Source organism: Brachypodium distachyon, chromosome 4 (genome assembly GCF_000005505.3).
Source record: "Brachypodium distachyon strain Bd21 chromosome 4, Brachypodium_distachyon_v3.0, whole genome shotgun sequence".
NCBI lineage: Eukaryota > Viridiplantae > Streptophyta > Magnoliopsida > Poales > Poaceae > Brachypodium > Brachypodium distachyon.
The window spans coordinates 25,608,669-25,632,308 of record NC_016134.3 but is presented as its reverse complement, the minus strand read 5'-3'; the positions used below and the strand labels follow the sequence as shown (position 1 = coordinate 25,632,308).

At 40.9% G+C, this 23,640-nt stretch overlaps 1 protein-coding gene, 1 long non-coding RNA gene and 1 pseudogene across 5 annotated transcripts; 2 read left to right on the top strand and 1 right to left on the bottom strand.

Annotated features, from left to right (window-relative positions):
• The first annotated feature begins 354 nt into the window (after positions 1-354).
• On the top strand, positions 355-17,962 carry LOC112268547 (annotated as a pseudogene).
• On the bottom strand, positions 1,181-5,402 carry LOC100842165 (zinc finger MYM-type protein 1). Of its 4 annotated transcripts, none has more exons than XM_014902727.2 (4): positions 3,967-5,400; positions 2,996-3,884; positions 1,423-2,912; positions 1,181-1,300 (listed from the first exon to the last, which is right to left on the bottom strand). In XM_014902727.2, the coding sequence occupies exon 3, from the start codon at positions 2,399-2,401 to the stop codon at positions 1,433-1,435; it is 969 nt and encodes a 322-aa protein (XP_014758213.1). In that variant the 5' UTR covers positions 2,402-2,912; positions 2,996-3,884; positions 3,967-5,400; the 3' UTR covers positions 1,181-1,300; positions 1,423-1,432. The 4 variants fall into 4 exon arrangements, with proteins under 4 accessions (XP_014758213.1, XP_010237814.1, XP_014758214.1 ...); XM_010239512.3 differs by having other exon boundaries at positions 1,181-2,659; positions 2,743-2,912; positions 3,967-5,399; XM_014902728.2 differs by lacking the exon at positions 1,181-1,300 and having other exon boundaries at positions 2,156-2,659; positions 2,743-2,912; positions 3,967-5,402.
• A 1,043-nt stretch (positions 17,963-19,005) lies between the features above and the next one.
• LOC106866620 lies at positions 19,006-22,136 on the top strand. The gene is made up of 2 exons (XR_002960544.1): positions 19,006-20,383; positions 21,276-22,136. It is a non-coding gene; the product is annotated as an uncharacterized LOC106866620 (long non-coding RNA).
• The last annotated feature ends 1,504 nt before the right edge of the window (positions 22,137-23,640 follow it).

Genomic DNA, 23,640 nt, shown 5'->3' with positions numbered 1-23,640 from the left:
TCACCGGAGAAAAAGGTTATCACGATGTTGAGAATGTAAGAAATTCGTTTTGAAATAAAAGCTCGACTTTAAAACCAATGCATTGCTTTGCGGATGATAGTTTTTTTTAGATGCAGCATAATATCGCTCTCTTTTCACTTTTACCACACTCCACCAAGATGCGGCTCTCATGAACCATATGCTTGCATGTAGGTCTAAAGTATTGTCATGCTGCCTCAATATTTAGTAATTCAAAATCACACAAAATATTGTTGGCCTGTAGTCTTAATTAGTAGATGTAGTTTTGTGTAATTGTGTTGAAACCATGCCCCGGGCTAGTATATAGTACATGACTTGAATTTCAGATCTAAACAGATAGTGCGTCTCTTCATAACTCACTAATCCAATTCTAGGTAGTTGAATGTTGGAGTAACGGGTCCAAGAAATCACAGAGCGACTTACAGCTGGAACAAGTACGAGTATGTGCTGAGATAGGAATACAGTGCACTGACTTCAACCCGGCGAAGAGACCGGATACACAACATATAATCGGTAGACTTTGTGAAACGGAAAGTATGGACGAACATATCGGAATTGGGGTGATCACTTCACAGCTGGTAAGTTATAACCCTCTACATTGTCCCACAAAACTTAATCTAGTAAGCTTGTGTACATCTGCGTTTGTACTTTTGTTTCTCTGAGCCGGCGGATGAGGTGAAGTGTCCTTATTTTGGCAGGCAGAAAATGATCCGATTGAGCTGGATAAAGATTCGCGGATGACGCTAGGAGAGACAAGCTCTGAGGTCAGTTAGCGCCCTCCCCCACCCCTACCTAAACTTCAAATATTTAGGCTGCCCATTGTGAAACAATCTATCGGAAGCGTACTACCCCATCGGTGCCGCGTGGCGTATATTGATAGGCAATGGAGTTTGTTACAAGATAGATTACAATAGATTTCAACCGTGTACTCTAAGGTAACCAACATGAATACGGTAGACACTTCAAAACTCGTATGGAGATTATAGATATACAAGGAGATTTTTCTTTGCGAGAAATATACAAGGAGATTTACAGGAAGAAAGAGAAGATAATAACACCCCCCCTCAATCAATACTCGTCCAACTCAAGATTGTGACCAAATGATTCCAATGGTTTGGACATCACAATGTGGACGTGTGCGAAAAATATTATAGTATGCAAATAAAGGCACAAAACATTGCAGCTTATCTAGTTAAATACCATGCCATATTGAGATGTCCAGTCTCCGTGAAGTATTGACAATTTGGCACCAAAAGTCATCTAATCCACTTGAGAATTCGAGCTGCATGTACATCAAAACACACACACACACACACACACATATATATATATATATATATATCATATATCGGCATGGGAAATAAGAATTAAGGTAAAAAAAAAACTCTTAAATACAAAACATACCACTAACTCGCTAAGTCCTATCGATGGCTCTGGGTAATTGGCATCTGCGATCATTGTAACCTTGGAAACGCCGCATAATCTTGTCATCTTCAATTTTTGCAAACATGCCTTGTTCAATGTAGCATAGCATGCTATCATTCATCCATTCATCATTCATTTTATTTCTCAGCTCAGTCTTGATAATATTCATAGCTGAAAATGCACGCTCAACTGTTGCAGTAGCAACGGGCAAAATCAAGGCAAGTTCAATTAGGCGATACACCAATGGATAGCATGTGTGTCGATCAGTTTGAACCATAGTCACGGCAAGATTTCCAAGATCATTGCATTTAGAGAACTCTTCATCACTTCTGACATCAACGACAAATGTGGCGAGTTGATCCCTAAGAGTAACACAATCATATTCTGAAAAATCAGCCACATAAATCTTCGCAAGCTCAATTAATTTGTCTCCATCGAAGTTGGCAAAAGAATTCTTGGGATTAAGACAAGCAATACATCTCAATAGCTGAGTTGATTTTTCAGGAAAACAATTATTTAACTCAACCAGAATTTGGTCAAGGACAACATTGAAAATACCATGATGAAAATGATGGTAGTAACTTACTAACTTTGCACCACGACCTCTTGATCTGCCCCTCAGTGGTATTGTATCCTCCATATTTGGCACAATTATTTTCCTTTCGAGACAAAAGCCCTTCACTTCTTCAAACAGCTCATCCCAACCATTGGCCCTCATCTCGTTCATATTCTTCAATACTGATCCAATCAATCCAACGGCGCGAACAATATTCTGATGTTTCCTTTGCAAGCACTGTGACAGCTCTTGGGTCTTCCCCAACACTCGGATCATAAGATGCAGTACAAGTACAAATTCAAAGTGTTCCATCCTTTCTATTAAACCTGATGCTTTTGTTCTTTGCTCACTGTCTCCGTCTTCACATATATTTTCCAATACCTCCAGTACAGATGTCCACATTAGTTGAAGACAAACCAAAGTCTTATGATGTGTGCCCCATCATGTATCACCAGGCCTTGCAAGACTAGTAGCTTGGTTTTTTCCTCTTCCTGAAAATATTTCACCATTCTCCAATTTGTCCACAATTTTATCATGGTGGTCTTGGAGAAGTTGATCCTTCCGCTTACAAGAAGCACTCACCGTGTTGACAAGCATAGTGGCATAGTTAAAGAAATCCTCAACAGAAGTACAACACTTGGCTACTGAAACAACCACTAGCTGCAATTGATGAGCAAAGCAATGGATATAAAAGGCATATGGGTTTTCGTCCGGTATGCGTCTTTGTAACCCATGAAACTGACCTCTCATGTTTGAGGCTCCATCATATCCTTGCCCTCGCAATTGAGAAATAGATAAACCATGCTTTGCAAACATAGCATCCAACGCTATCTTAAGAGAAGATGATGTAGTATCAGAAACATGCTTAATCCCAAGAAACCTCTCAATCACATGTCCTTCACCATTGACATACCTACATGACAACCAAATATTTATCAGCAAATGAAAATTTATAACAAGGTAAATCTGAAGTGTTGCTAGCAGGTAGCTACAAACCTCAAAATCACCGCCATTTGCTCTTTTATTGATTTGTCACGAGACTCATCAACAAGCACTGCAAAACGACGCCCTCCCAACTGAAGCATAATTGCATTCCTTGTCTCATGTGCACAAACCTTCACTATATTCTTTTGTATAACAGGGGAAGTCATTTGACAATTCCCAGGAGCATTATCACCAAGAACACTCGCTGCTTTCGGATCCTTGTCTTTGTACCATCCCAACATCTCCAAAAAATTACCCTTATTGCTTGAGCTTGAGGACTCATCGTGTCCATGAAAAGGAAGAGCTTGTAAAAGAAGAAACCTTACAACACCTAAAATAATAATCAGGCGAGCTTTATATTTTTTCCTCCTTCTCCGTGCTTTTCTCAGACCATACATGAGCCACACTTTGTCTCTGATTTTTGAAATCAGCGGCACACTTCCTTGCCATGTTGTGAGCATTGCTAGGTCCTCCAACATGAGCATTGAAACTTTCCATTCCTCTTCTCCAATTATCATAACCAGTTTTGGTGAATGTATCATTTCCCCAATTACTGATCCTTGGGGGCTTAAAGAGATAACAGTAGAAGCAATAAGCTGCCTGATTTTTCACACTGTACCCTAGCCAATCAAATCTATCAAACCATGTTTTTACAAAAACCCTCCATTGATCCCCTTGCCATTTCTTCTCAAATTTATGGCCACGTGGTTGACATGGACCAATAGACAAATATGCTCTCTTAGCTTCATCTCTGATATTAGGATCAAACTCATCAATTGGTTTTCGAAGCCCCGGATCAGCAACAATATCATCCATATCAAGTTCAATGCGTGCTTTTTTGTGTGTCACTGAACTTTTGATGGAGACATCTATTGGAAAATATCTCTCCATATCTACCAAACTGAAATCAAGTAACAATTTGACACAATTAATTAGAGTTAACATCAAGCAATTAGAAAGAAATAGACAAGAAATTTACACACCTCAATGGGGAATTGGGGCGAGATCAACTGAGAGGCGAGGCCGGAGGCGGGTGGAGATCGCGCGCTGCCTTCGTGTACCTTGGAGACTCGTGCTTGCAGAATTGGGGAAATAGGGTTCGTGGTCGACTGGTCGTGGGATTATTTTTCGGAGGAGCCGAGGAGACGCCTGGAGCCTGCGCAGAAGACCTCTCCACGCCCGCCACCGCCAGGCATGGTGCTACATTGGGCCGAGTGGTGCTAATGCCTAGCTTATACTGGTTTGGGCTTCTTTTTTTATTTCCGCTCCTTTGTGGACATTTGCTGGACCGGTGCTACAGCCCGGGTAGCACCAGGCCCAGCTCCGCCCCTGCGGGTACACCCATATTTTGCCCTACCCGTACCCAGAAAAGGAATTCCCCATATTTACCCTACCCGCAATTACCCATTACCTAATTTACCCAATGGATAATATCTAGATCCCGATTCTCCTCCTCTTTCTTCTTCCTCGCGCACTGATCAGACTGTAGTTTTAGCAGTAATATAAATGAAGTTCTCCACAGGGACTAGGCGATTAACAATCAAGTTAGGACTAAAGCTAGGTGAATCAATCACAGGGATAATATGCAAACCGAAAATAAATGCAACAAACTAGCACTAAACAATATTTTTGTGATTTTTCTTGAACTCAAACAACACTGGACAGATGTAAAAACTAGGAAAAATAATTATTCAGGAGCTCTAAAACAAGCATACATCAAGGACAGGGGCAGAATTTCAAAGACAATGAACAAGGACAACAAGTAATCTCACGAGCAAACATAAAAGTCAGGGAGAGAAGCAAGTTGTTGAGGTATGGGAAAGAATCACATAACAGGGCACAAACATGTATAATATCACAGAAAATTAAACTACTCTCACTAGTACAAAGCACACACATATCTCATGACAAGGACAATTATATAGTCACAATGACAGGTGATGATGCAATATCTCACACAATTCACGAATTGGACAAGATTAGCAAAGAAGTAGACAGGGACAGAGTGAAATTTGTTTCTAATCCATGTGAACATTACATCAAACACTTGGCATGCAGCGGGAAACAAGTTCTCTACTCATTCACTTAGAAACATGCAAACTATAGGGGGAAAGGGAGAGAATTGGATGGGGTTAACCCAGGTGAAGGTGCAGCAGGAGTTGGAGAAGGGGAAGAGGTCTCAGGTGGTCGTCGTGCTCGCCGGAATCGCTGTTCTTTTGCTGCAGTTTGGAGGAGACGAGGAGGAGCAGCAGCAGTCCACTGCCCGGCGGAGTGGAGGATGGGCGGCAGCAGCAGCAGGTCGGGGGCACGGGGCAGCAGCGAGCTTCGCGGCGCGCCGCCACGCCGGCCTGGCCGCGGCGGCTAGGGATTTAACCCCCATGTCGATTTTGCATTCCGGCCCTTCTTCTTTTCTCTCTCTCCCACAAGTTGGTCCTTTTTTCTTCCTATGAGCCCTTGCTTTCTTGTACTCCCTCAAGAATATTGCTTCATTTGCAGCATGTCCAAAATGAGAGAAATTTATGATTAAATGTATAGATCTGCAAAAAATAATACACGTGGTATGAAATTGTTCATTTGGTCAATATTGTACTTATAATATTCACATTTGAGAAAAAATTAGCTCTAAATGATACAAAAAGATCAACAAAGTGAGGCAAAAATCATACAAATATGACTCTGATCACGCACCACCCTGAGGCCTCATCCTCGGCCATGAGCGCCTCCTCCGTTTTCTCCTCCTCCTCTTTCTCGCACACCACCCCGAGACCTCCTCCTCAGCCATGACCGCCTTCTTCGAGCCATCGCCTCAGCCATGACCGCCTACTCGTCCCCGGCCCCGCCCAGCAGCAACAACAAGAACTGGCAAAAGCAGCACGGCGACGCCAACAGCAACAGCAACAGCGGCAACACCGGTGAGGAATTCCTCCTTGCCCTGATGCAACTCGGTCTCTTGGACGACCCTGCTCCTCTTGCCGGTGGTACAGGCCACCCGCAGCATCCTGTCCTGCGCCTGGTGAAGGTTCTACGCCACGGTGCCGCTGTAGAGGGCGGCGAGAAGCCGGCGGCTGTGTGAGATCGATTTGGATTTCTGGGATCAAGCAGCAATTTGGGGATTTTGGGTAATGCCCATACCCTCCCCGTATTTTCTGGGTAAAATTTTCTTCCCCCATACCCGACCCATTCGCAACCTGATCACCAGAATGGATGAATATGATATGTAGTAACTTCTGAGCTACCTTTTCACGAACAAAATGATAATCTACTTCAATATGTTTTGTCCTTGCATGAAACACATGATTCATTGAAAGATAAGTAGCCCAATAGTATCACACAAAAGACAAGCTGCCTTGGGTTGAGGTTCTCCCAACTCACTAAGCAAAGTTTGTACCCAAATAATCTAAGTAGTCGCATTTGCAAGTGCCTTGCATTCAGCTTTAGTACTAGACCGAGTTACAGTAGACTGCTTGCAAGCAGTCCAAGATATTAAATTATTTACTAGAAAAACAACAAAACCTCAAGTAGATCTTCTATCATCTAAGCATCCGGCCCAATCTGCATCAGGGAATGCACCGACCATATTTGAACTTGATCTACTGAACCGAATTCCAAGGATACAGTCCCCTTGACATATCGCAAAATCCTCTTCACAACAGTCCAATGAAGAGATGTAGGTGCATTGGTTTCGATTGTCATGAGTATGTCCAATAACTCGTGATATTGCAAAAGGGAATATTGTGTCGCCATCGCACCCAAGGTGGAAGATCTCCCTTTCCAATAGTCTAATCACCACGTGATACTCAGAGGCTCGCGAGAGGATGGGGCTCCAAGAAGCAGCACAAGAGAAGTGAACATCATGGGGGCTCTTGCCCCAAGTCTTCTATCAAGATGGTTAAGTGTGCCGCTAAACTTCACCGAGGGGTCATGACAAGGGAATCCTCTTCCCCCAAGATGATGCACTGTTTCTCATAACAACTATTGCAAATTGCAAGATTGCAAATATACTCGTTGACGGTGGGAGGTCGATGGACATCCTTTACCTTCCCAAGGGGCCCATAGAAGCGGCTATTTGGAGCCTTCATTCTATCCACTCACCATTTTGTGCCCCACAAGTCCATTAATCCCCTTGGGAAAATTGAGACCCCCACAACCTACGAAGATTCAACGAATAGCCGATTAGATGAATCGTTCGAATGGATCTCATAATATTCTATTTGATCAATGTCAATAAAATTAATTAAGCGTAATTATATTTAGTTAAGTTTGATCAATGTCAATAAAGACTAAATAGGGTTAATCATGATATCATTTGTGCATTAATGAAATCGACTAAGAACTAAAAATTTTAATAAGGTGTCGTGAGCCCTAACTTGAACCCTGCTAAACAGCCCACATACAATATTTAACCAATGACCTTGAGGATTTTCGCACTAGCTCAAATGATACTATATGAGTCCCTCCAAATTTCAAACCAATGAAATATTTTATTTGGAAATTATTTGGATGGCCAAATAATTAGTTCTTCACTAAAACTATATTGAAAATATTCAAATATAGTAAATGTAACTTCAAACCCATGAAATATTTTATTTGGAAGTTGTTTTGTTATGGGAAAACTTAAATCTGAGTTGCTTGAAATTTTATGTAATGCATAAAATGCCTTTTTTGTATTTAAATGGAGAATGTATAAAGGAGGGCAGAGCATAGCCATGGCCACAGCAGGAGGGGGCTTCGGCTAGGGTTAGCAGGGGAGAGAGGAGAGGTGGCGGCAGCAAGGTGTGGGAGGAGCAGAGTAGAGGTGGCCAGGGCAGCCCCTCCCCTCATTATATAGAAGAGGAGGCGGCCAAGGTTTGCCCCTCCCTTTTAGGGTCAGTGGCCTCCCTTTCCAAGTATAGGGCGCTGGCCACTTCTTTCCTCCTTTAGGAGGCCGGCGCCAAGGCAAGTAGAGGTGGCAATCTCCTGTTTCCTTTCTTGCCCTGCCTTTCCTATTTCCTAGGTGGGTTTGCCTATTTATCAGTTAGACTTCACTAATGGGCCACTAAGGCCCATATAGGCTTATACAATTGATCCAACCATATGTACAACCATTAGGGAACTATGGAATATTCCGGAACCTTTCGAAATCTACCGGAATCTTCCTAGTACCTCCCAATACCTTCCATACTCCCACAACTCCAAGAACAATAATTCTGGATCCAACGGAACACTTGGATGTTGTATTCTCAATCTCACAAATAAGTTATAGTTCAAATACAAACCTTGGAACGTTAAGCGTGTGACCCTATAGGTCCGACAATATGTGGAAACTAGATGATACCCCACGCGTTCCTACGGGTATTTGTAACGTATCACTGTGTAAAAGTGCCAAAAATGCACATCACGTTGCAAAAAACATATTGTTGATTTTTTTGTGAAAATATAATTTTTAATTACATATGGTAAGTTTTAACTACATATTCTAGTTGGAAGCGGAATAACAATTGCTATGCAATTATATATTGGCAGTGACACTCCATAGTTTCACATGGACATAGCTGGTGTATTTAAATTTTAAAATACATGCACATATGTCTAGCGGCTCTTTCTCCCTCTTTCTTTTTTTGAAAAATTGACTTGGAAGCTTCTACACCTGTTCCTCGCGATCTGTGGGTATGATGATAGCTTGCCTCATCGCCTGCAAATTAAATTCAACATATGAGAATATAGTTATCAAATCATTTGTAAACAAAATAAAAAAGTTTTCCTTTAGAATGTAGCCGATGAACTAATGAAGCGGAATTTGTTTCCGGTGATAAATTATTATTTTTTTGCAATTGCAAGGGCTGCGACGCCGAAACCAACAGACACAACAAAGTAATGAACACATGGCTACCACACGAACAGGGGTCATGCTTCAACCAAAAATTTAACCTACAATTAGAAATGGTAAAGGCAAGATGCCTGTGAAGGATTATTGCAGGGCCGATGTAACATGGCATCCCCCCATGGCTGCAACTGCATGTCATGCCACGCTTGGGCAAACTTTGCACCAGTTCTTGAAGGTTCTCAGTTGAGAAGGCGAGAATATCACTTGAGAATAGAAGGCAGAGGCCATTGTGTGCTAAAAGAGAGGGACGCGCAGGAATAGGAGAAGCCCGAAGGAGAGAGACAGTCATGAACGGGTATTTGTAGAGTTTTCATATTTATATGAAGCAAAGACATAATGACAAAAAAATGGATCGTCATAGTGAAAGCAATAAAATGAAAAAACTGAAGCCACAGGACTGCGGAGAACCCAACAGACGAAACCAATATGGGCTACACGGGGGAGGCCAGCTGTGAAATTTCGGTGCATGCGCTGTGTTTTTTCAACACGATGCATGTGTTGTGCGAGAACAAAACCGATTAGGACTGCTGGGCTTTCAACAGCCCACGTGCAAGAAGGAAACACTGTGTGCGGCATGCACCAAGAAATCGAGCGATTCCGGCCGCGCGGACGGAAGATTAGATTCCTCTAAAAAAAAGAAAATTGCATGCAGTAGATTAGATGAATGCTGATGTGGATAGGCTGCATGTCAAGATTGCTAAATTAACTGCACTTAGTGGGCTTCAACTTTATATAGTTTATAGATGACCCCGAAACTTTTCGATCAATAATTAATAGTGGGACCAGTCTATCCATATTAATTCCCACATACACGATAAGCTTATTGAGCGAAGCTTTGTCATCACATATATGTATATCCTTTTGCTTCACGTTACTTTACAAAACCCGAGATGAGACTTCATAAGTTATCCTCGTTTACTCTTTACTCGTAACCGTATTCCGCTATCCCATGATCATATCAGAAGTGTCTGGCCAGACGATATTGGATATCGTAATACTGAGTGAGCCGGAGTCTATCTCTCCATTGTAAGAGGAGCAAATCCCAATGTTGAACTATCAACTTCAGCGCATACTTTCTAGAATACCCGAGTCACGTTGAGATGTTGGGCAACTCCAAAGTACCCATTCAATATGTAGGTTCTTAATATTCTCATGGTCTAAGGATTTATGTTAGTGATGACATATTACATCATTACTGATTACAAGGAAACGATGCAATCTCACAGTATGTTGTAAGTTGGGTCTGTTGAACACCGTTGTTCCACAAACAATGTGTTCTCATAATGACTAGCATATGCTCATGACCAGGAAAACAGTGTCATCAGTAATTTCTGAGTTAGTCATAGAGGCGTGACTAAGAACTTATTATTGTGTTTATGTATCCACACATACAGATGAGTTTCCTCTGATTCTCACGTTCGAGAAACATTGCAATTATAGCACAGAAACATAAACATTAATTATAAACTTGGAAATAAACAATTAAATATCATTGCGTCTAGGGCATATTTTCATGATGGGCTAACAACACTGATAATCATGTCATCAGCATAGAGAAGTGTCTGGCCAAGGGACAAAATGTGAATAAAAAGCGTTGGATCATCATCCTCACGAAAAAGACAATAGTAGAGACCTCCGAGGTGAAGCGCTCAAACTAGGCACAAAGGGACTGCTTAAGACCATAAAGGAGAGACAAAGATGTCACAATTCACATGCCGCCATGACTAGAATACCCAAGTGGTGGTGAATGTAGACCTCCTCATGTAACCCAACATAGGACTGGTTGGTATTTATAATTCCTAGTTTATCTCGTATATCCTAGACCCTTGGCTATAGATCAAGATGCACATTTCCTCACAAGTAGCATTTCCCAAAAGATCATTTTTTTTTTCATAGAAGAGGGTAGCAATTTAATTAAAAAAAGCGAGGATTTATTTTTATACGGCTAATTTTCATATGCAATATGATGTAGCACAATAATTATTCAGAAAACCCCTATGTATTGCTAATTTGCATGGTATGCAACGTAGCACCCAACCTTATATTGTGAGTATTTATAGTATTTCTCAGGTCTTACTTTGTATGAACATTAACATTTTTGTTGCTATAAGGATTCTTCATCTTCAATATCATTAATATTTTCTCATGTCTTACTTTGTATGAACATTAACATTTCTTGTTGCTATTAGGATTTCTCATCTTCAATATCGTCAAATTTATACTTGGATCAGAGGCAGCCAGCAGGTATTCACAATATGTGTAGCCAATTCCAATCAAACATCTTCTAGATAAGTAACACAATTGTTTGTATGGCATCATGCATAAAGGACCAAGATCTCGACTGGGGGTTGGGAGGGTTGAAAAGGCCATGTTTTTATTTTATTTTAGGTTAAACCTTTTATTTTGATTGGAGAATGGGAAGGTTGTCTAATGCAATCCTAGGGCGTTTAACCAATACAAGCTGAAAAAGCTAAAGAACGAGACCAAGATTTCAATGTAAAGTGAGAAATGAAACCAAGAAACCTCGTAGTTTGGATCCTCTAGGAATCCTTTCTCGAGATTTCATCATACTGATCTTGTCTTTGCGATCCTTTAATTTTGGTGACGAATCCCACCCTTCATAAAAAGATGTAGGCTCATGGCAAACTTTGTGACTGTCGAGCAACTCCTAGCCATCTAGGAAACCCTAATAAGAGAAAAGGTTTGACCTTTCATTGGAGATAGGTGAACTGCTTGCTTGGATGCTCAACTAGATCCAAATCTCTCTTCCCTTTTTCTTTTCCTCGCTAGATCTCTCTTGAGAAGTCGAGGAAGATCGAACTCAAAGGGACTACTCTCGCTAGTTCTCTCGTGGGGAAATTGAGGAAGGAAGAACTCATAGGCACTGCTACGGGGATATGAATTTGTAGAGGTTACCATCTGAAGTGGGTGCGAGGGAATATTAAGCCAACTCACAAAAATAGCCACCTCTATGGCAAATTTAACACTGAAAATACGGCAATAGATAGTCCCGTGGAGATACTGTAGAACCTGAAGAAAGTGGTTGTAGGGGACCTGAGTGGGAGAAGAGACAAACTAACTCAAAATCTGGTTCAGAGAGGAGATATCTGGATGAGTGACAACAAAAGAGGCTTGCCATCAGAAGCCTGATGGTGGTGACTGATCTCCTTTGGAGTCCCAACCATTTGGTGATCTATAAGAGAAGCACAAGCAAGAAGATCCTTGATATACTTCTCCTGAGATATGTAGAAACCCTCTGGGATAGAATAAACTTCAATCCCAAGGAGTTAACTAAGAGGAGCAAGATCAAACATAAGAAGCTAATACTCCCTCCCAAGCATTTAGATACACATAATATTTCGACAAGTAATATGGGTCAGAGGGAGTAGATTATTTCTAGAACTAGGACTCTTGGGATGTGCAGGTCCATAAGAAAATAAGGATATGCAAAAATGAGAGTCACAAAGTTTTGATGGTACAAAAACTACTCCTGGACATTTGAAACCCCGAATCGACCATCGCAAGCAACACTAGTGAAAAATTACTTCTTGACAAAAAGGTTTGCAATCTTAGCATTAGAACGTACAACTTATCCGAATTGCACATTCCTGATGTTAGTGTTGCACAAAAAATATGTTTGCAACTATGGTAATTGGATGTGCAATTGTTCGTAGAAGTCAGAAAATTAGTAATCGAAAGTTAAAATAGTAATATATGGGGATGTTTCTATTATAGAGTCCATAAACCCTATGAATGAAAGAAGGTTTTTAAAGAGCTAAATCTGGGAGATAAGGCAAAAGAAAAGTGTGAAACCTTAATCTTAGGAAATGTTGCACCCATTGCACATAGTTTATATGTGCAACTACGGGTTTCAGGTACATAAAAGAGCTAAATGCACTAGATGTCATAAAAGTGTCACGAGGATGCCAAGTTAGTCCTAATGATATGAAAGTACATATATGAGTTGTAAAAGTATAGTAAGTGAGTAATAGGAGGTCCCATTTGTGTTATTACATCAATCTGACATGTACATGTGGAAGGTTGACCAACACCATATATGCAATATTTTACAAAATAACCTTAAAGAGTCCTCTATTCTCATTTTGTAACCCCATGTACCTTCCCTGACCTTAAACTCAAAGTACAAAAACATTGGATGTGTGGATGATTTTGTACTTTGAGGTGGTGGAAGTAATGGATAGTGCACAAAATGAGAAGACGATACTTGTTAGGGGGGATTTTGCAGAACACTGCAGATGTGGCAGTGGACAACATACTACGTGTGCAGGCTAGAGCTAGTGTAGTACAAAGAGGACCTCCTATTACTCACTGACAATACTTTTAGGACTCAAGTTAGTATGACTTTCATAGTATTAGGACTAACTTGACACTCCACGATACTTTTAGGACTCAAATTAATACTCTTTTTCATACTACTAGGGCCTTATGTTAAAAAAAGACTCACACCAATTAATTAATCATCACAGTATGGCTTATCCAAGTTGCAAATTCCTCAGGCGAGTTGCGCGTATATTATTTGTCCATCCGCAGTATTTGGAAATTGGAATGTGCAATTCTGTCCACAAAACTAGGACCTATTGAAGCTATAATAAAAAGTTTGTCAACACGGAACAATGAACGATGTTAATATAATAAAATGTTTTTGAAAATGCATATACATTTGACCGCATACTTAATGAACAAGAAAGCTAGAAACCATAGTGTGGTTCTACCTAAGTCAAATGCTTCGCTCATGAAAAAAATACATGCATTTATACCATAGACTAGAGCAATACATCCGAGTAGTAAAAGTTATAAACCCTAACTGCCAAAGATAATAATCTAAATGAAACACAAACAGAAGAAATGGGAAATAATTTTGAGCACTTCAAATAAAGTGTTCAAAACCATAATATCAACGGTGAAAAACGAGAAAATAACAAAACTAGGAAAATGATAATAAAAAGTAAGAAAAGGAAAAGGAGACAACGAAAAGGAAAAACTGAAACGTAAAAGTGAAATAAGGGAAAAAATGAATAAGTGCAATAACAAAAAATGGAAACGAAGTGAGAAGAAAACGGAAAAACATAAATGAAAAAGGAAGACAGAAAAATGGTTCTTTACTAACAATAAATAACAAGAGAAGCTCAATAGGTCGTGTGAACAAAAACCACTGCCTATGTTCCACATCCGGCCCAAAATCAGGCCAATACTGAGGTAACATGGGAAAACCTAAATGGGCTGAGAAAAAGAGAAGCAACATGTATCTCTAGGAGAAGATATCGTGCTACCAAGGCATGGGGTCCTCTTGCACCGTGTCATGCTCCGGAGCATTTTAGATTATTTGATGTAAATCTATTGGACAATGTTAAGCGTCTGACAATTTTTATTTAGGCCCTTAAGTTTTCTGGGAATGAACCCGCACTCCACTTCTCTCTCTAGTTATTTTTCATTTACAACCTTGCTCTTCGTGAAAATCAACCCGCGCTTCACTCCTCTCTCTAGCCACCTTTTCATTTACACCATTGTTTGTTGTCAAAATCGACCCGCAGTCGACATAAGATATTTTATTGATTTTGTTGATATTTCATTGATATCTCGTCCTGATTTCATTCATATCTTCATCAACATATCGTTATTTCATTGATATGTCATTGAATTTTCATTGATAAACCAGTGATATATTTAATGAACATATAATTTCATTAATATATCATTGAATTTTCATCGATAAATTATTGATATAAAAATTTCATTGACGCATCAATGAAATTTCATTGAAACATCATTAAGAAAATTACACCCTGGAAAAAGAGGTAGAGTGCGGGTTTATTTTAAAAAACTTAACGACCTCATTCAAAAATGATCGGATGCGTTAGTCCTGTCTATTGGATGGTGCTCCGGAGCATGGCGCTGTATGGGAGCACCCTATGCCCCGGTAGCACTAGATATCTTCTCGTATCTCTAGTCCTTAGCACAAACAAATACAAAAGGTGGCATGAATCTTGGAGCAGATTGAACGACTCTCATCGTCGACTCTCAGTGTACTGTGAAGTAGCAAAATCGATAAAATATTCATCTTCATATGTGACGGCATGAGCTAAGTTGGATTAAATTGTTCTTCAACCGCGTAATATGCTTTTTGTCTTTGTTTTCCAGCACAAATGTCCGAGGTGGTACTCCTTGCTGTGTCAAAGATTACTTCAGTTCTAGCAGAGGAAGCCACCATGGCTGCCATAGCTAAGCTGTCTGAAAAAGTTACTGGTTTGAAGGAATTGCCGAGCAAGGTTATGAACATAAAGCAGGAACTGAGTGTGATGAACAATGTTATTAGAAAGATAGGCAGCCATCATGATTTCAAGGACGAAGTTGTCAACAGTTGGATTTCAGAAGTTTGCAACATTGCTTACCATGTTCAAGATGTAATGGATAAATGCTCGTACCATGTTCTTCAAATTAATGAGGAAGGGTTCCTGAAGCAAGTCTTCAAAAAAGGAACACGTAATGTCAAAGTTTTCAGGGAAATTGCTGATGAGGTATTTGAGGTACAGAACGAGATCCAGCAAGTTAGGAAGATGGGACAGCAGTTGTTGTCGCGGTGCTTCCACGTTGGCACCAACATAAAATTTGTCAAAGAAGATCTAGTAGGAATCAGAGACAACAGGATATTGCTGACTGGATGGTTGTACTCTGAAGAGCCCGAGGGCACTGTGATAACAGTATCGCGCATGGGTGGGTTGGGAAAATCTACCTTGGCGACAAATGTGTATAAACGTGAAAAGATCAACTTCCCTGCACATGCATGGATCGTTGTGTCACAAATTTACACTGTTGATGCCCTGTTGAGGAAGCTTCTATGGAAGATTGGATATACAGAACAACCATTGTCAGCAGGTATTGACAAAATGGACGTACATGACTTGAAAAAGGAAATACAGCCGAGACTTCAAAATAAAATATACTTGATTGTACTGGATGATGTCTGGGAGCCAGAGGTATACTTCCAGATACATGATGTTTTCCATAATCTCCAAGGAAGTCGCATCATAATTACGACCCGGAAGGACCATGTGGCAGGAATTTCTTCTTCCACACGTCACCTTGAGCTCCAGCCGTTAATTAATCGTGACGCATTTGACCTCTTCTGCAGAAGGGCTTTCTACAACAAGAAGGGACACGTGTGCCCCAGTGAGCTTGAGGACATTGCAGATTCTATTGTTGACAGGTGTCGTGGCCTACCGCTAGTAATTGTCACCATTGGTAGCATGTTGTCTTACAGACAACAATTAGACTTTTGGAAACAAACATACAACCAGCTCCAAAGTGAGTTATCAAAGAATGGTCATGTACGAGCAATTTTTCATCAGAGCTACCATGACCTTTCAGACCACCGCAGAAACTGCTTCTTGTACTGCTGTCTGTTCCCTGAAGACCACTTCATGTCACGTGACATCCTTGTCCGGCTCTGGGTTGCAGAAGGCTTTGTGCTAAGTAAAGACAAGAACACGCCCGAGATGGTAGCAGAGGGGAATCTCATGGAATTAATCAGCTGCAATATGCTTGAAGTGGTGGACTATGATGAGCTTGGTAGGGTCAACACCTGTAAGATGCACAATATTGTGCGTGAACTGGCTATTTCTGTTGCGAAAAAACAGGGCTTTGCTTCAGCAAATGATTACGGCACAGTGATACAGATTGACAGGGATGTTCGTCGTCTAGCATCATATGGATGGAAAGACGACACTGCACTGAAAGTTAAACTCCCACGTCTTCGAACAGTATTGGCTCCTGGAGTAATTTCATTATACCCTAACACGTTATCTTCTATTTTATCTGGATCTAGTTACCTTAATGTTCTCGAGCTTCAAGACTCTGAAGTCACTGAAGTGCCAGCATCTATAGGGCATCTGTTTAATCTGAAATACATAGGCTTAAGACGCACCAAAGTAAAGTCACTGCCAGAGTCTATTCAGAAGTTGTCCAACCTCCAAACCCTAGACATCAAGCAAACCAAAATAGAGAAGCTACCGCGAGGGCTTGGGAAGATCACGAAGCTGCGGCACCTTTTAGCCGACAGATATGATGGTGAGAAGTGGGCGGAGTCCGGGTACTTTATTGGAGTACAATCACCTAAAGAGCTATCCAACTTGGCAGAACTGCAAACTCTGGAGACTGTGGAATCTAGCAATGACTTGGCCGAGCAGCTGAAGAAACTGATGCAACTTAGAAGTGTGTGCATTGACAACATAAGTGCTGCTGATTGTGCAAATCTGTTTGCTACACTGTCAGATATGCTTCAAAAGATGAGAATGAGGCACTTTGCTTCAAAGATCTCAAGCCAAGATCTGCAGATCTGCACAAGTTGGTTATCAGAGGACAATGGGCCAAGGGAACACTAAATTGCCCAATATTTCTCAGCCACCGGATATACCTCAAGTATCTAGCTCTAAGCTGGTGTCACCTTGGGGAAGATCCACTCGAGATACTCGCACAACACCTGCCATACCTCAGATTCCTCAAACTTAATAACATGCACAGTGCAAGTACTTTGGTTCTCACTGCAGATTCCTTTCCATACCTGCATACACTTGTCTTGGAACACATGCATGATGTCAGCCGGCTAAATTTCATTGATGGCGCTCTTCCATGCATTGAAGTTTTGCACATTGTGTCGCTGCCGAAGCTGGATAAGGTCCCTCAAGGCATTGAATCCCTTCGCTCCCTGAAGAAGCTCTGGCTGCTGGACTTGCACAAGAACTTCAGAATTCAGCGGGACAGTAACGAAATGCATCAAAAGATGCTGCATGTTCCAGAGGTTCGTGTCTAGATGCTGCAGGCTGGTTCTTTCTGCAGCGACAACTCTTGTATGGTTCATCTGGTGCACCTTTTAATCATTCCAATAAGTTTGTGATTGTTGAGATCCCCTGTAGCACATCATCGTTACTTCTGTACCGTAACACGATTTGCTCACAGATTGTTGTTCATTGCATCCCAGAGGAACCTGTACTTTTTGTGTTGTTTCTGTTACTCCTACATGTTTCTGTACTGGTGTTATGTAAGGGTATATATACCATTTGTATAGAATATATATCTGCGTACAACTTTTCCGATGTGATTCACCATGAGGGCATGAGGTATCATTCGTACATTAGCTTTTCCTTTTCAGTAGCTCTTCTGTGTGCATTCCTGAGTTTTTCTTTTGACACTCTCCTGAGTTCTTGTAACGTCAGTCAGGCAAAAAAAGAGTGGTGTTCCTTAGTTAAATTGAATTTAGCATTCATTAGAAAGAACTCTGCAAACTTTGAGCTATTTGAAGGGCCCTTGTTATTCATTTCACTCAGAAGGTGATATTTTGATTTGTGAAAATATTAGTTGTCGAAATATTACATGTATCTAATCGTTTTTTTAGACATATATACATTCATATTTGAGCCAACTTGAAACAATTAATATGGATCGAAGGGATTATTTTAGATTCATCATGTACGGGACTTGGAAATGGCAGCAGAAACTCTGAATTTTAAGGTTCGTTGTTGATCTTAGTTCAAAACCAAATTATAATCACAATGGCACCTTTTCTGTTTTTGAATTTTGAAATGTAAATCAAATTTTTTGAGTTGAAATTTCTACAGTTTGTCAATAACGGAGGATTGCCCCAAATCGGCAGAAAGCAGAAGTGTTGCGGTTCTTATTTTCTCCATGAACAGTAGGCCCCACGCGTCAGACTTCGTCTTCCGCGTGGCACCTACTGACCGGGGAAGCGCAAGGCGCGGCGCCGACCGGCCGGCCGCCCCAGCGTCTATCCCGGCCGTTCCCTCGCCCTCTTTGGGCCGCCAGGGAACCCTAGCCCTCCACCTGTCCTCCCTATTCTCTTCCCCCAACTCCCCAAACCCCCGCACAAAATTCGCAGTGCCGCCATTGACGCCGGCAAGCTCATCCAGGCAAAGCCTCCGCAGCTTCCGAGCACACCAAGAGTTTCGCCTCTCGTTCCTCGTCCTTCCTGATCTGTTTCCCCTTTGGGTCTCGCGTCAAATCGAGCGAATGGACTTTATCTTCTCCAAGTCCGGCGAGGTCTTGCCCCGTGGACGCCCTCAACGCCGGCCATCTCCTTCCCCATTGAGCGCGTCAGGATATTCACTGTGAGCCTCTCGTTAGAACGCATGTCTTTCCGCTCGATTTCAAGGCAGTCATAGACAACTCGTGGTTCTTGAAGGGTTCTTCAGTCCAGATGGACATATTAGCAGACGATATAATATGAGATGCCTGCAAGCCATCGTTTTCATATTTAGGAAAAGAGGTGCCCAATTGCCAAATTGAGGTTTTTTTTATCTGGCAAGACATAGACAAGTTGTGATTATTTTTGCAAAGTTCTTCTATTCAAATGGACAGATCATTAGCAAGACGACTTAATGTGAGATGACTCTAGGTCGTCATTTTTAATTCCCCGTCTCGATGACACTACCTATGCAATACGGCACCAATGACGTACAACACAGCAGGTTAGACAAGAAGATAGCACGGTATCTCCTTAACATTTTTCCATTTGCATTTGAAAATCAATTGGCTACCTGGTTGCTCTTAAAAATATAGATTGAATTGAGTTTGAAACAACAAAATATACGTCATCCCGGTTTTTCTCCACGGTGATTGGCTAGCTGTGACCTGCCGTGGTAGGTCTAGACTTTGAATAAAGAAGGATGACTGCAAGAAAGGGTTGTTAGGTTATATAGAGCTGGGTCATGGCATCTCTCAAGCAAGTGGCTCTAAAAGAACTTTTGTGAATCAATTGCCTTCTCAGCCCTTACTCTTGAGTCTTGACCCTGGCCAGGTCTTCCCATAACCAAAGTCTGCTCCCACTGCGCTCAACCACTCAATTAACAGGTCTGCGATCTTCTACCATAATCCCTGTCAGATTCAGATCCACGAACATCATATAGCTCTTCTCTGGACTTGTTCACTAGCAATTTATCGATATCTGTTTTATCTGATTCTATGATCTGTTGGCTGGTTTATCTATTGGACTGCTATAATCGTGGTTGGAAGATTATTCTACTCTCTCTGCTTGCTATTTTTATTGGATTTTCCCCAGAGGTTCAAGCCTGTGCCTGAGCTATTTTATCCTTTTGGTCGGAACAACTTTAGATCTTATTCCAGTTCAGCATTCAGCAAGGAGCCGTGGTCTGCCCCTGAGCTGACTTCTAGTGTTGAAGATTCTGTGGGTTTAATTCAGGAGGAGAAAAGAAGACCACCTTGTCCTTTGGTTATTTATTCTCAGTTCAAGCTGTTTCCAGTAGTAGTACGTACTTCAAAGATAACTTTTGCCTTTTAGCACTTCAAATGTTGACTGCAGTCTTCTCTATGTGCTTGCAGATATTTGTATCTTTATTCTTCGTCGATCGGTTGTTTTTGACCAAATAAACTATGGGCCTTCACATTAAGCAGGCATTTGGAAGATCGACGAGTTAGATTTTTTTGAGGGCCTCATAAAAAGAAGTCTTGCAGTCATGCTTCCTGGGCCACCTACAAATATCCAATAGGTAAACATGCCCTGCCTCTCAACATGTCCTCATACAATGCATATTTTAGATAGATTTTTCTTTTTTGCGACGAATATTCTAGACAGAAATCTGTGGTCAAAATATCACGTTAAAGACTATCATATTCCATGTCTAAAAAAGAACATACATTTTGGATAGGAGAAAGCACAAACTCTTACTGCCCCAAAGATCCCAAGCTCTGTACTATGTGCTGCCTATATATATCCAATGAGAAAGATATGTGTACCGGGCAAATCAAACAGACAATTTTTCATGAAAATGAAACTATTGACAATTAGTTGGGCCACGCAAGAAATTTTGGTACATGAATCAGGGCCATTATATATCACACCCTTCCAGCAGGTGTATGAGTGCGACTCGAGAGAGTATATGTAGTGCTACACGTCCGCCCCACATATTTCTCATAGCAGCTCTCTATTATTCACCAAACAAAATCTGCCATGCGCGTCGAGAGGTTTGTCATCTACCGAGAATTCTAGTTTGTCAATATTTTTTTACCCCAATTGGGAGGCCTTGTTTGGGGTCACACCGGTCTTGCCCATTCCGTTCGGATTGGAATAGACTTCAGTTCACGTTGCCTCCGATCCAAATGGTTCGAATTGGAGTAGAGTATAAAAAAAAACCCGTTCTGTTTCGAACTTGTTCTTGTAAAACTGCTGGCGGTTTCTCCAACGGAAATCGATGGGGAGAGCTATCGTTTAAGAAAAAAACGGTCCAGAGGGAATAAGAGCTATTAAACTTTTTCTGTTACTACTTTCAATCCAGAAAAGTGCCAATCATTGTGTATTTCTTGTTTGTGCTTTCATGATATATACTCGAGTCATTTGGGAGCTTGTCCTAGTAACATCAAAACTACTGCACTTGCTCGCAGGAATGTAACTGCAAATGGATTCCCAATCAATTGTTACACGAAGTGACCTGGAGGGCATGCTTTGTGATTAAATGGCAGAGCCGAAGGCCCTGCCATTATCACTTCTAGCAGAAATAACTAATGGTTTCTCTGGTAAGCAGCAGATTGGGTTTGCAGTTGTCTACCAGGTACGTCACAACTCAACTCCTAGTGATCTAAAAAAGGAATATCTTAACCTCTTAGTCGGGTAACATCGAGGTTAAGATATTCCTTTTTAGATCATGTTTCTGTTTCATCTCAGGTGTGATTGATTCGGACAGCCACATATGGAGACAGTGCTGAATAATTAGCCTGCTTGTGCTGAATAATTCGGACAGACAGACGTTGCATTCCATTACAAAAGATGAATGACCTGGTCCATTTTCCTCAGATTTAAACTTTCAAATTTCTTGAGTGTCAAATATGGTGCCAAGACAAATCTACAGCCACAAGCTGGTTACTTAATATAAACCCAGGCAGATGAAAGCTTTAATTTGCTTTACTTCAGATTTTGTTTCTTACTTCTGCATCAATAGTTCATTACTATTGCTCTGTTTGCTGTTACCACCAGATACTGGTGTTTACGATCCATGGAGAAGACCAGGGTACCTATTGTTGATATCAGCTTCCCTGCAGCCAAGTCATGGAGTGTCTCTCTCACCTTCCAGATTGGTTCTTTGTAGCAGAAATGACACCAATGCCAAAATTTCAGCCTGCTTTCTAACATTACGGATGTACTTGTTGCAAGCCTGCAAGTTATATCTATACCAAAATGTTCTTACGTAGATTATAAACTTATGTGAAATATATACGAAGATAAGTGTGCATATTCCTAGAAGGTTAGCTACCAGGAATCAATGGTAGTTTAAATTAGTAGCACCTAGAACTGTGGCCGCATAGTGATGAACAAACAAATAGGAGCAGAGTGAGCATGGCATTACTCGGCGGTACATCATAATAAGGCTATTGCCTTCATTTGGAGCAAACAAAGGCCTGCCTCATAACTACCAGAACAACCATCAAGCTACGGAACTAAAAATTTAAGATACCACAATGCTGCTATGTTGGAACAGAATAAGCAAGCACTTTTCAATGTGTATTGGCTAAGTTATGAGCATCTACAACTGCGGTCAGGGTTATTGAAAGAGACAACTCTATTGTGGACGGAAAAGGACAAGTAATCCTAAAAACAATAAAAAGAAGGAAAACAAGCGTACATTATCTCCATCATTAGGGCAATCTGAATGGAAGGGGATGGGGTGGCATCACTTATCTTCGTTTCTCAAACTGGAGTTGCCGAAAATGAGCAACGGGATTTCATGTCCCTTGGATTCTGGCATAAGCTAGTGATTGCAATTTCTCACTGTTAAAGTTTTACCGTTTCAATACTGCAGAGGAAAACAAAAGGATAAGGATACAATGCTGATATTTCAAATTGAATATGACACAATGATCAAAGTTGACGTCGATGTAGAATCATAAGATAGAATAATTATTATTACCTTTGTGTGACAAGCACTTGACAAATATTTTATTTCATGGTCTCACATGACAAAAGGGGACAATGTGCATAGCCAACATTGCATTTATTCTAGAAAATAAAATGAGAAGTGCTACACAAATGTTCTTTAGTCATACAGTTGGGCAAGGCCAGCCCAACAAATCTTAGGCAGCTGTTGCAAAGGGGGGGAGGGGGGGGGGAGATAGATCGCCCCAAAATTAAAGGTCTGATAATAAAATCATAATTTCCCTTAGGATATTCATCAATAGCGGTTCAAAACATCGTTCATGTGTACCTGAAATCCCAAGGAGATGGGAACACAAAGAACTGTCAAAAGACGGAACATAAAAGAGAATTTTCAAACAGTATGTGCCTAAAATTATGAGATTTTGTACACGTACTTTTCTTGGTAAACTTGTATAGTCGTTGCAGTCCACGCCGTAGGTTTGCAAAGCACATGAGAATGAGCAAGGAGATGTAGATTTCCACTTGTCGAAAACCGAGGAGCTGAATTCTGCAGCTTCACTACTTGATGCTCAAAACATCAAACACAGTGATAAATTTCTCTAAATAAATGCAGAATTGGCTAAGATGGATTCTGACACATACACGCCTATATCCTGTCTCTTAATATGCCATTATTGTCATAAAAAATTGTTTGTAGTACAATACACACCTATATCCTATCTTGTATTTGTATATAGAGAAAAGTGTCCATTGTCCATCTTCTCTAACAGGGCTTGAAGAAATAAAGATGAAAATCCCCACAACACTGAAACACCCAAATATTATTCCACCAAATAAATCCTCAATTATCATAGCTTTATAGGGGAATAAAATACATCC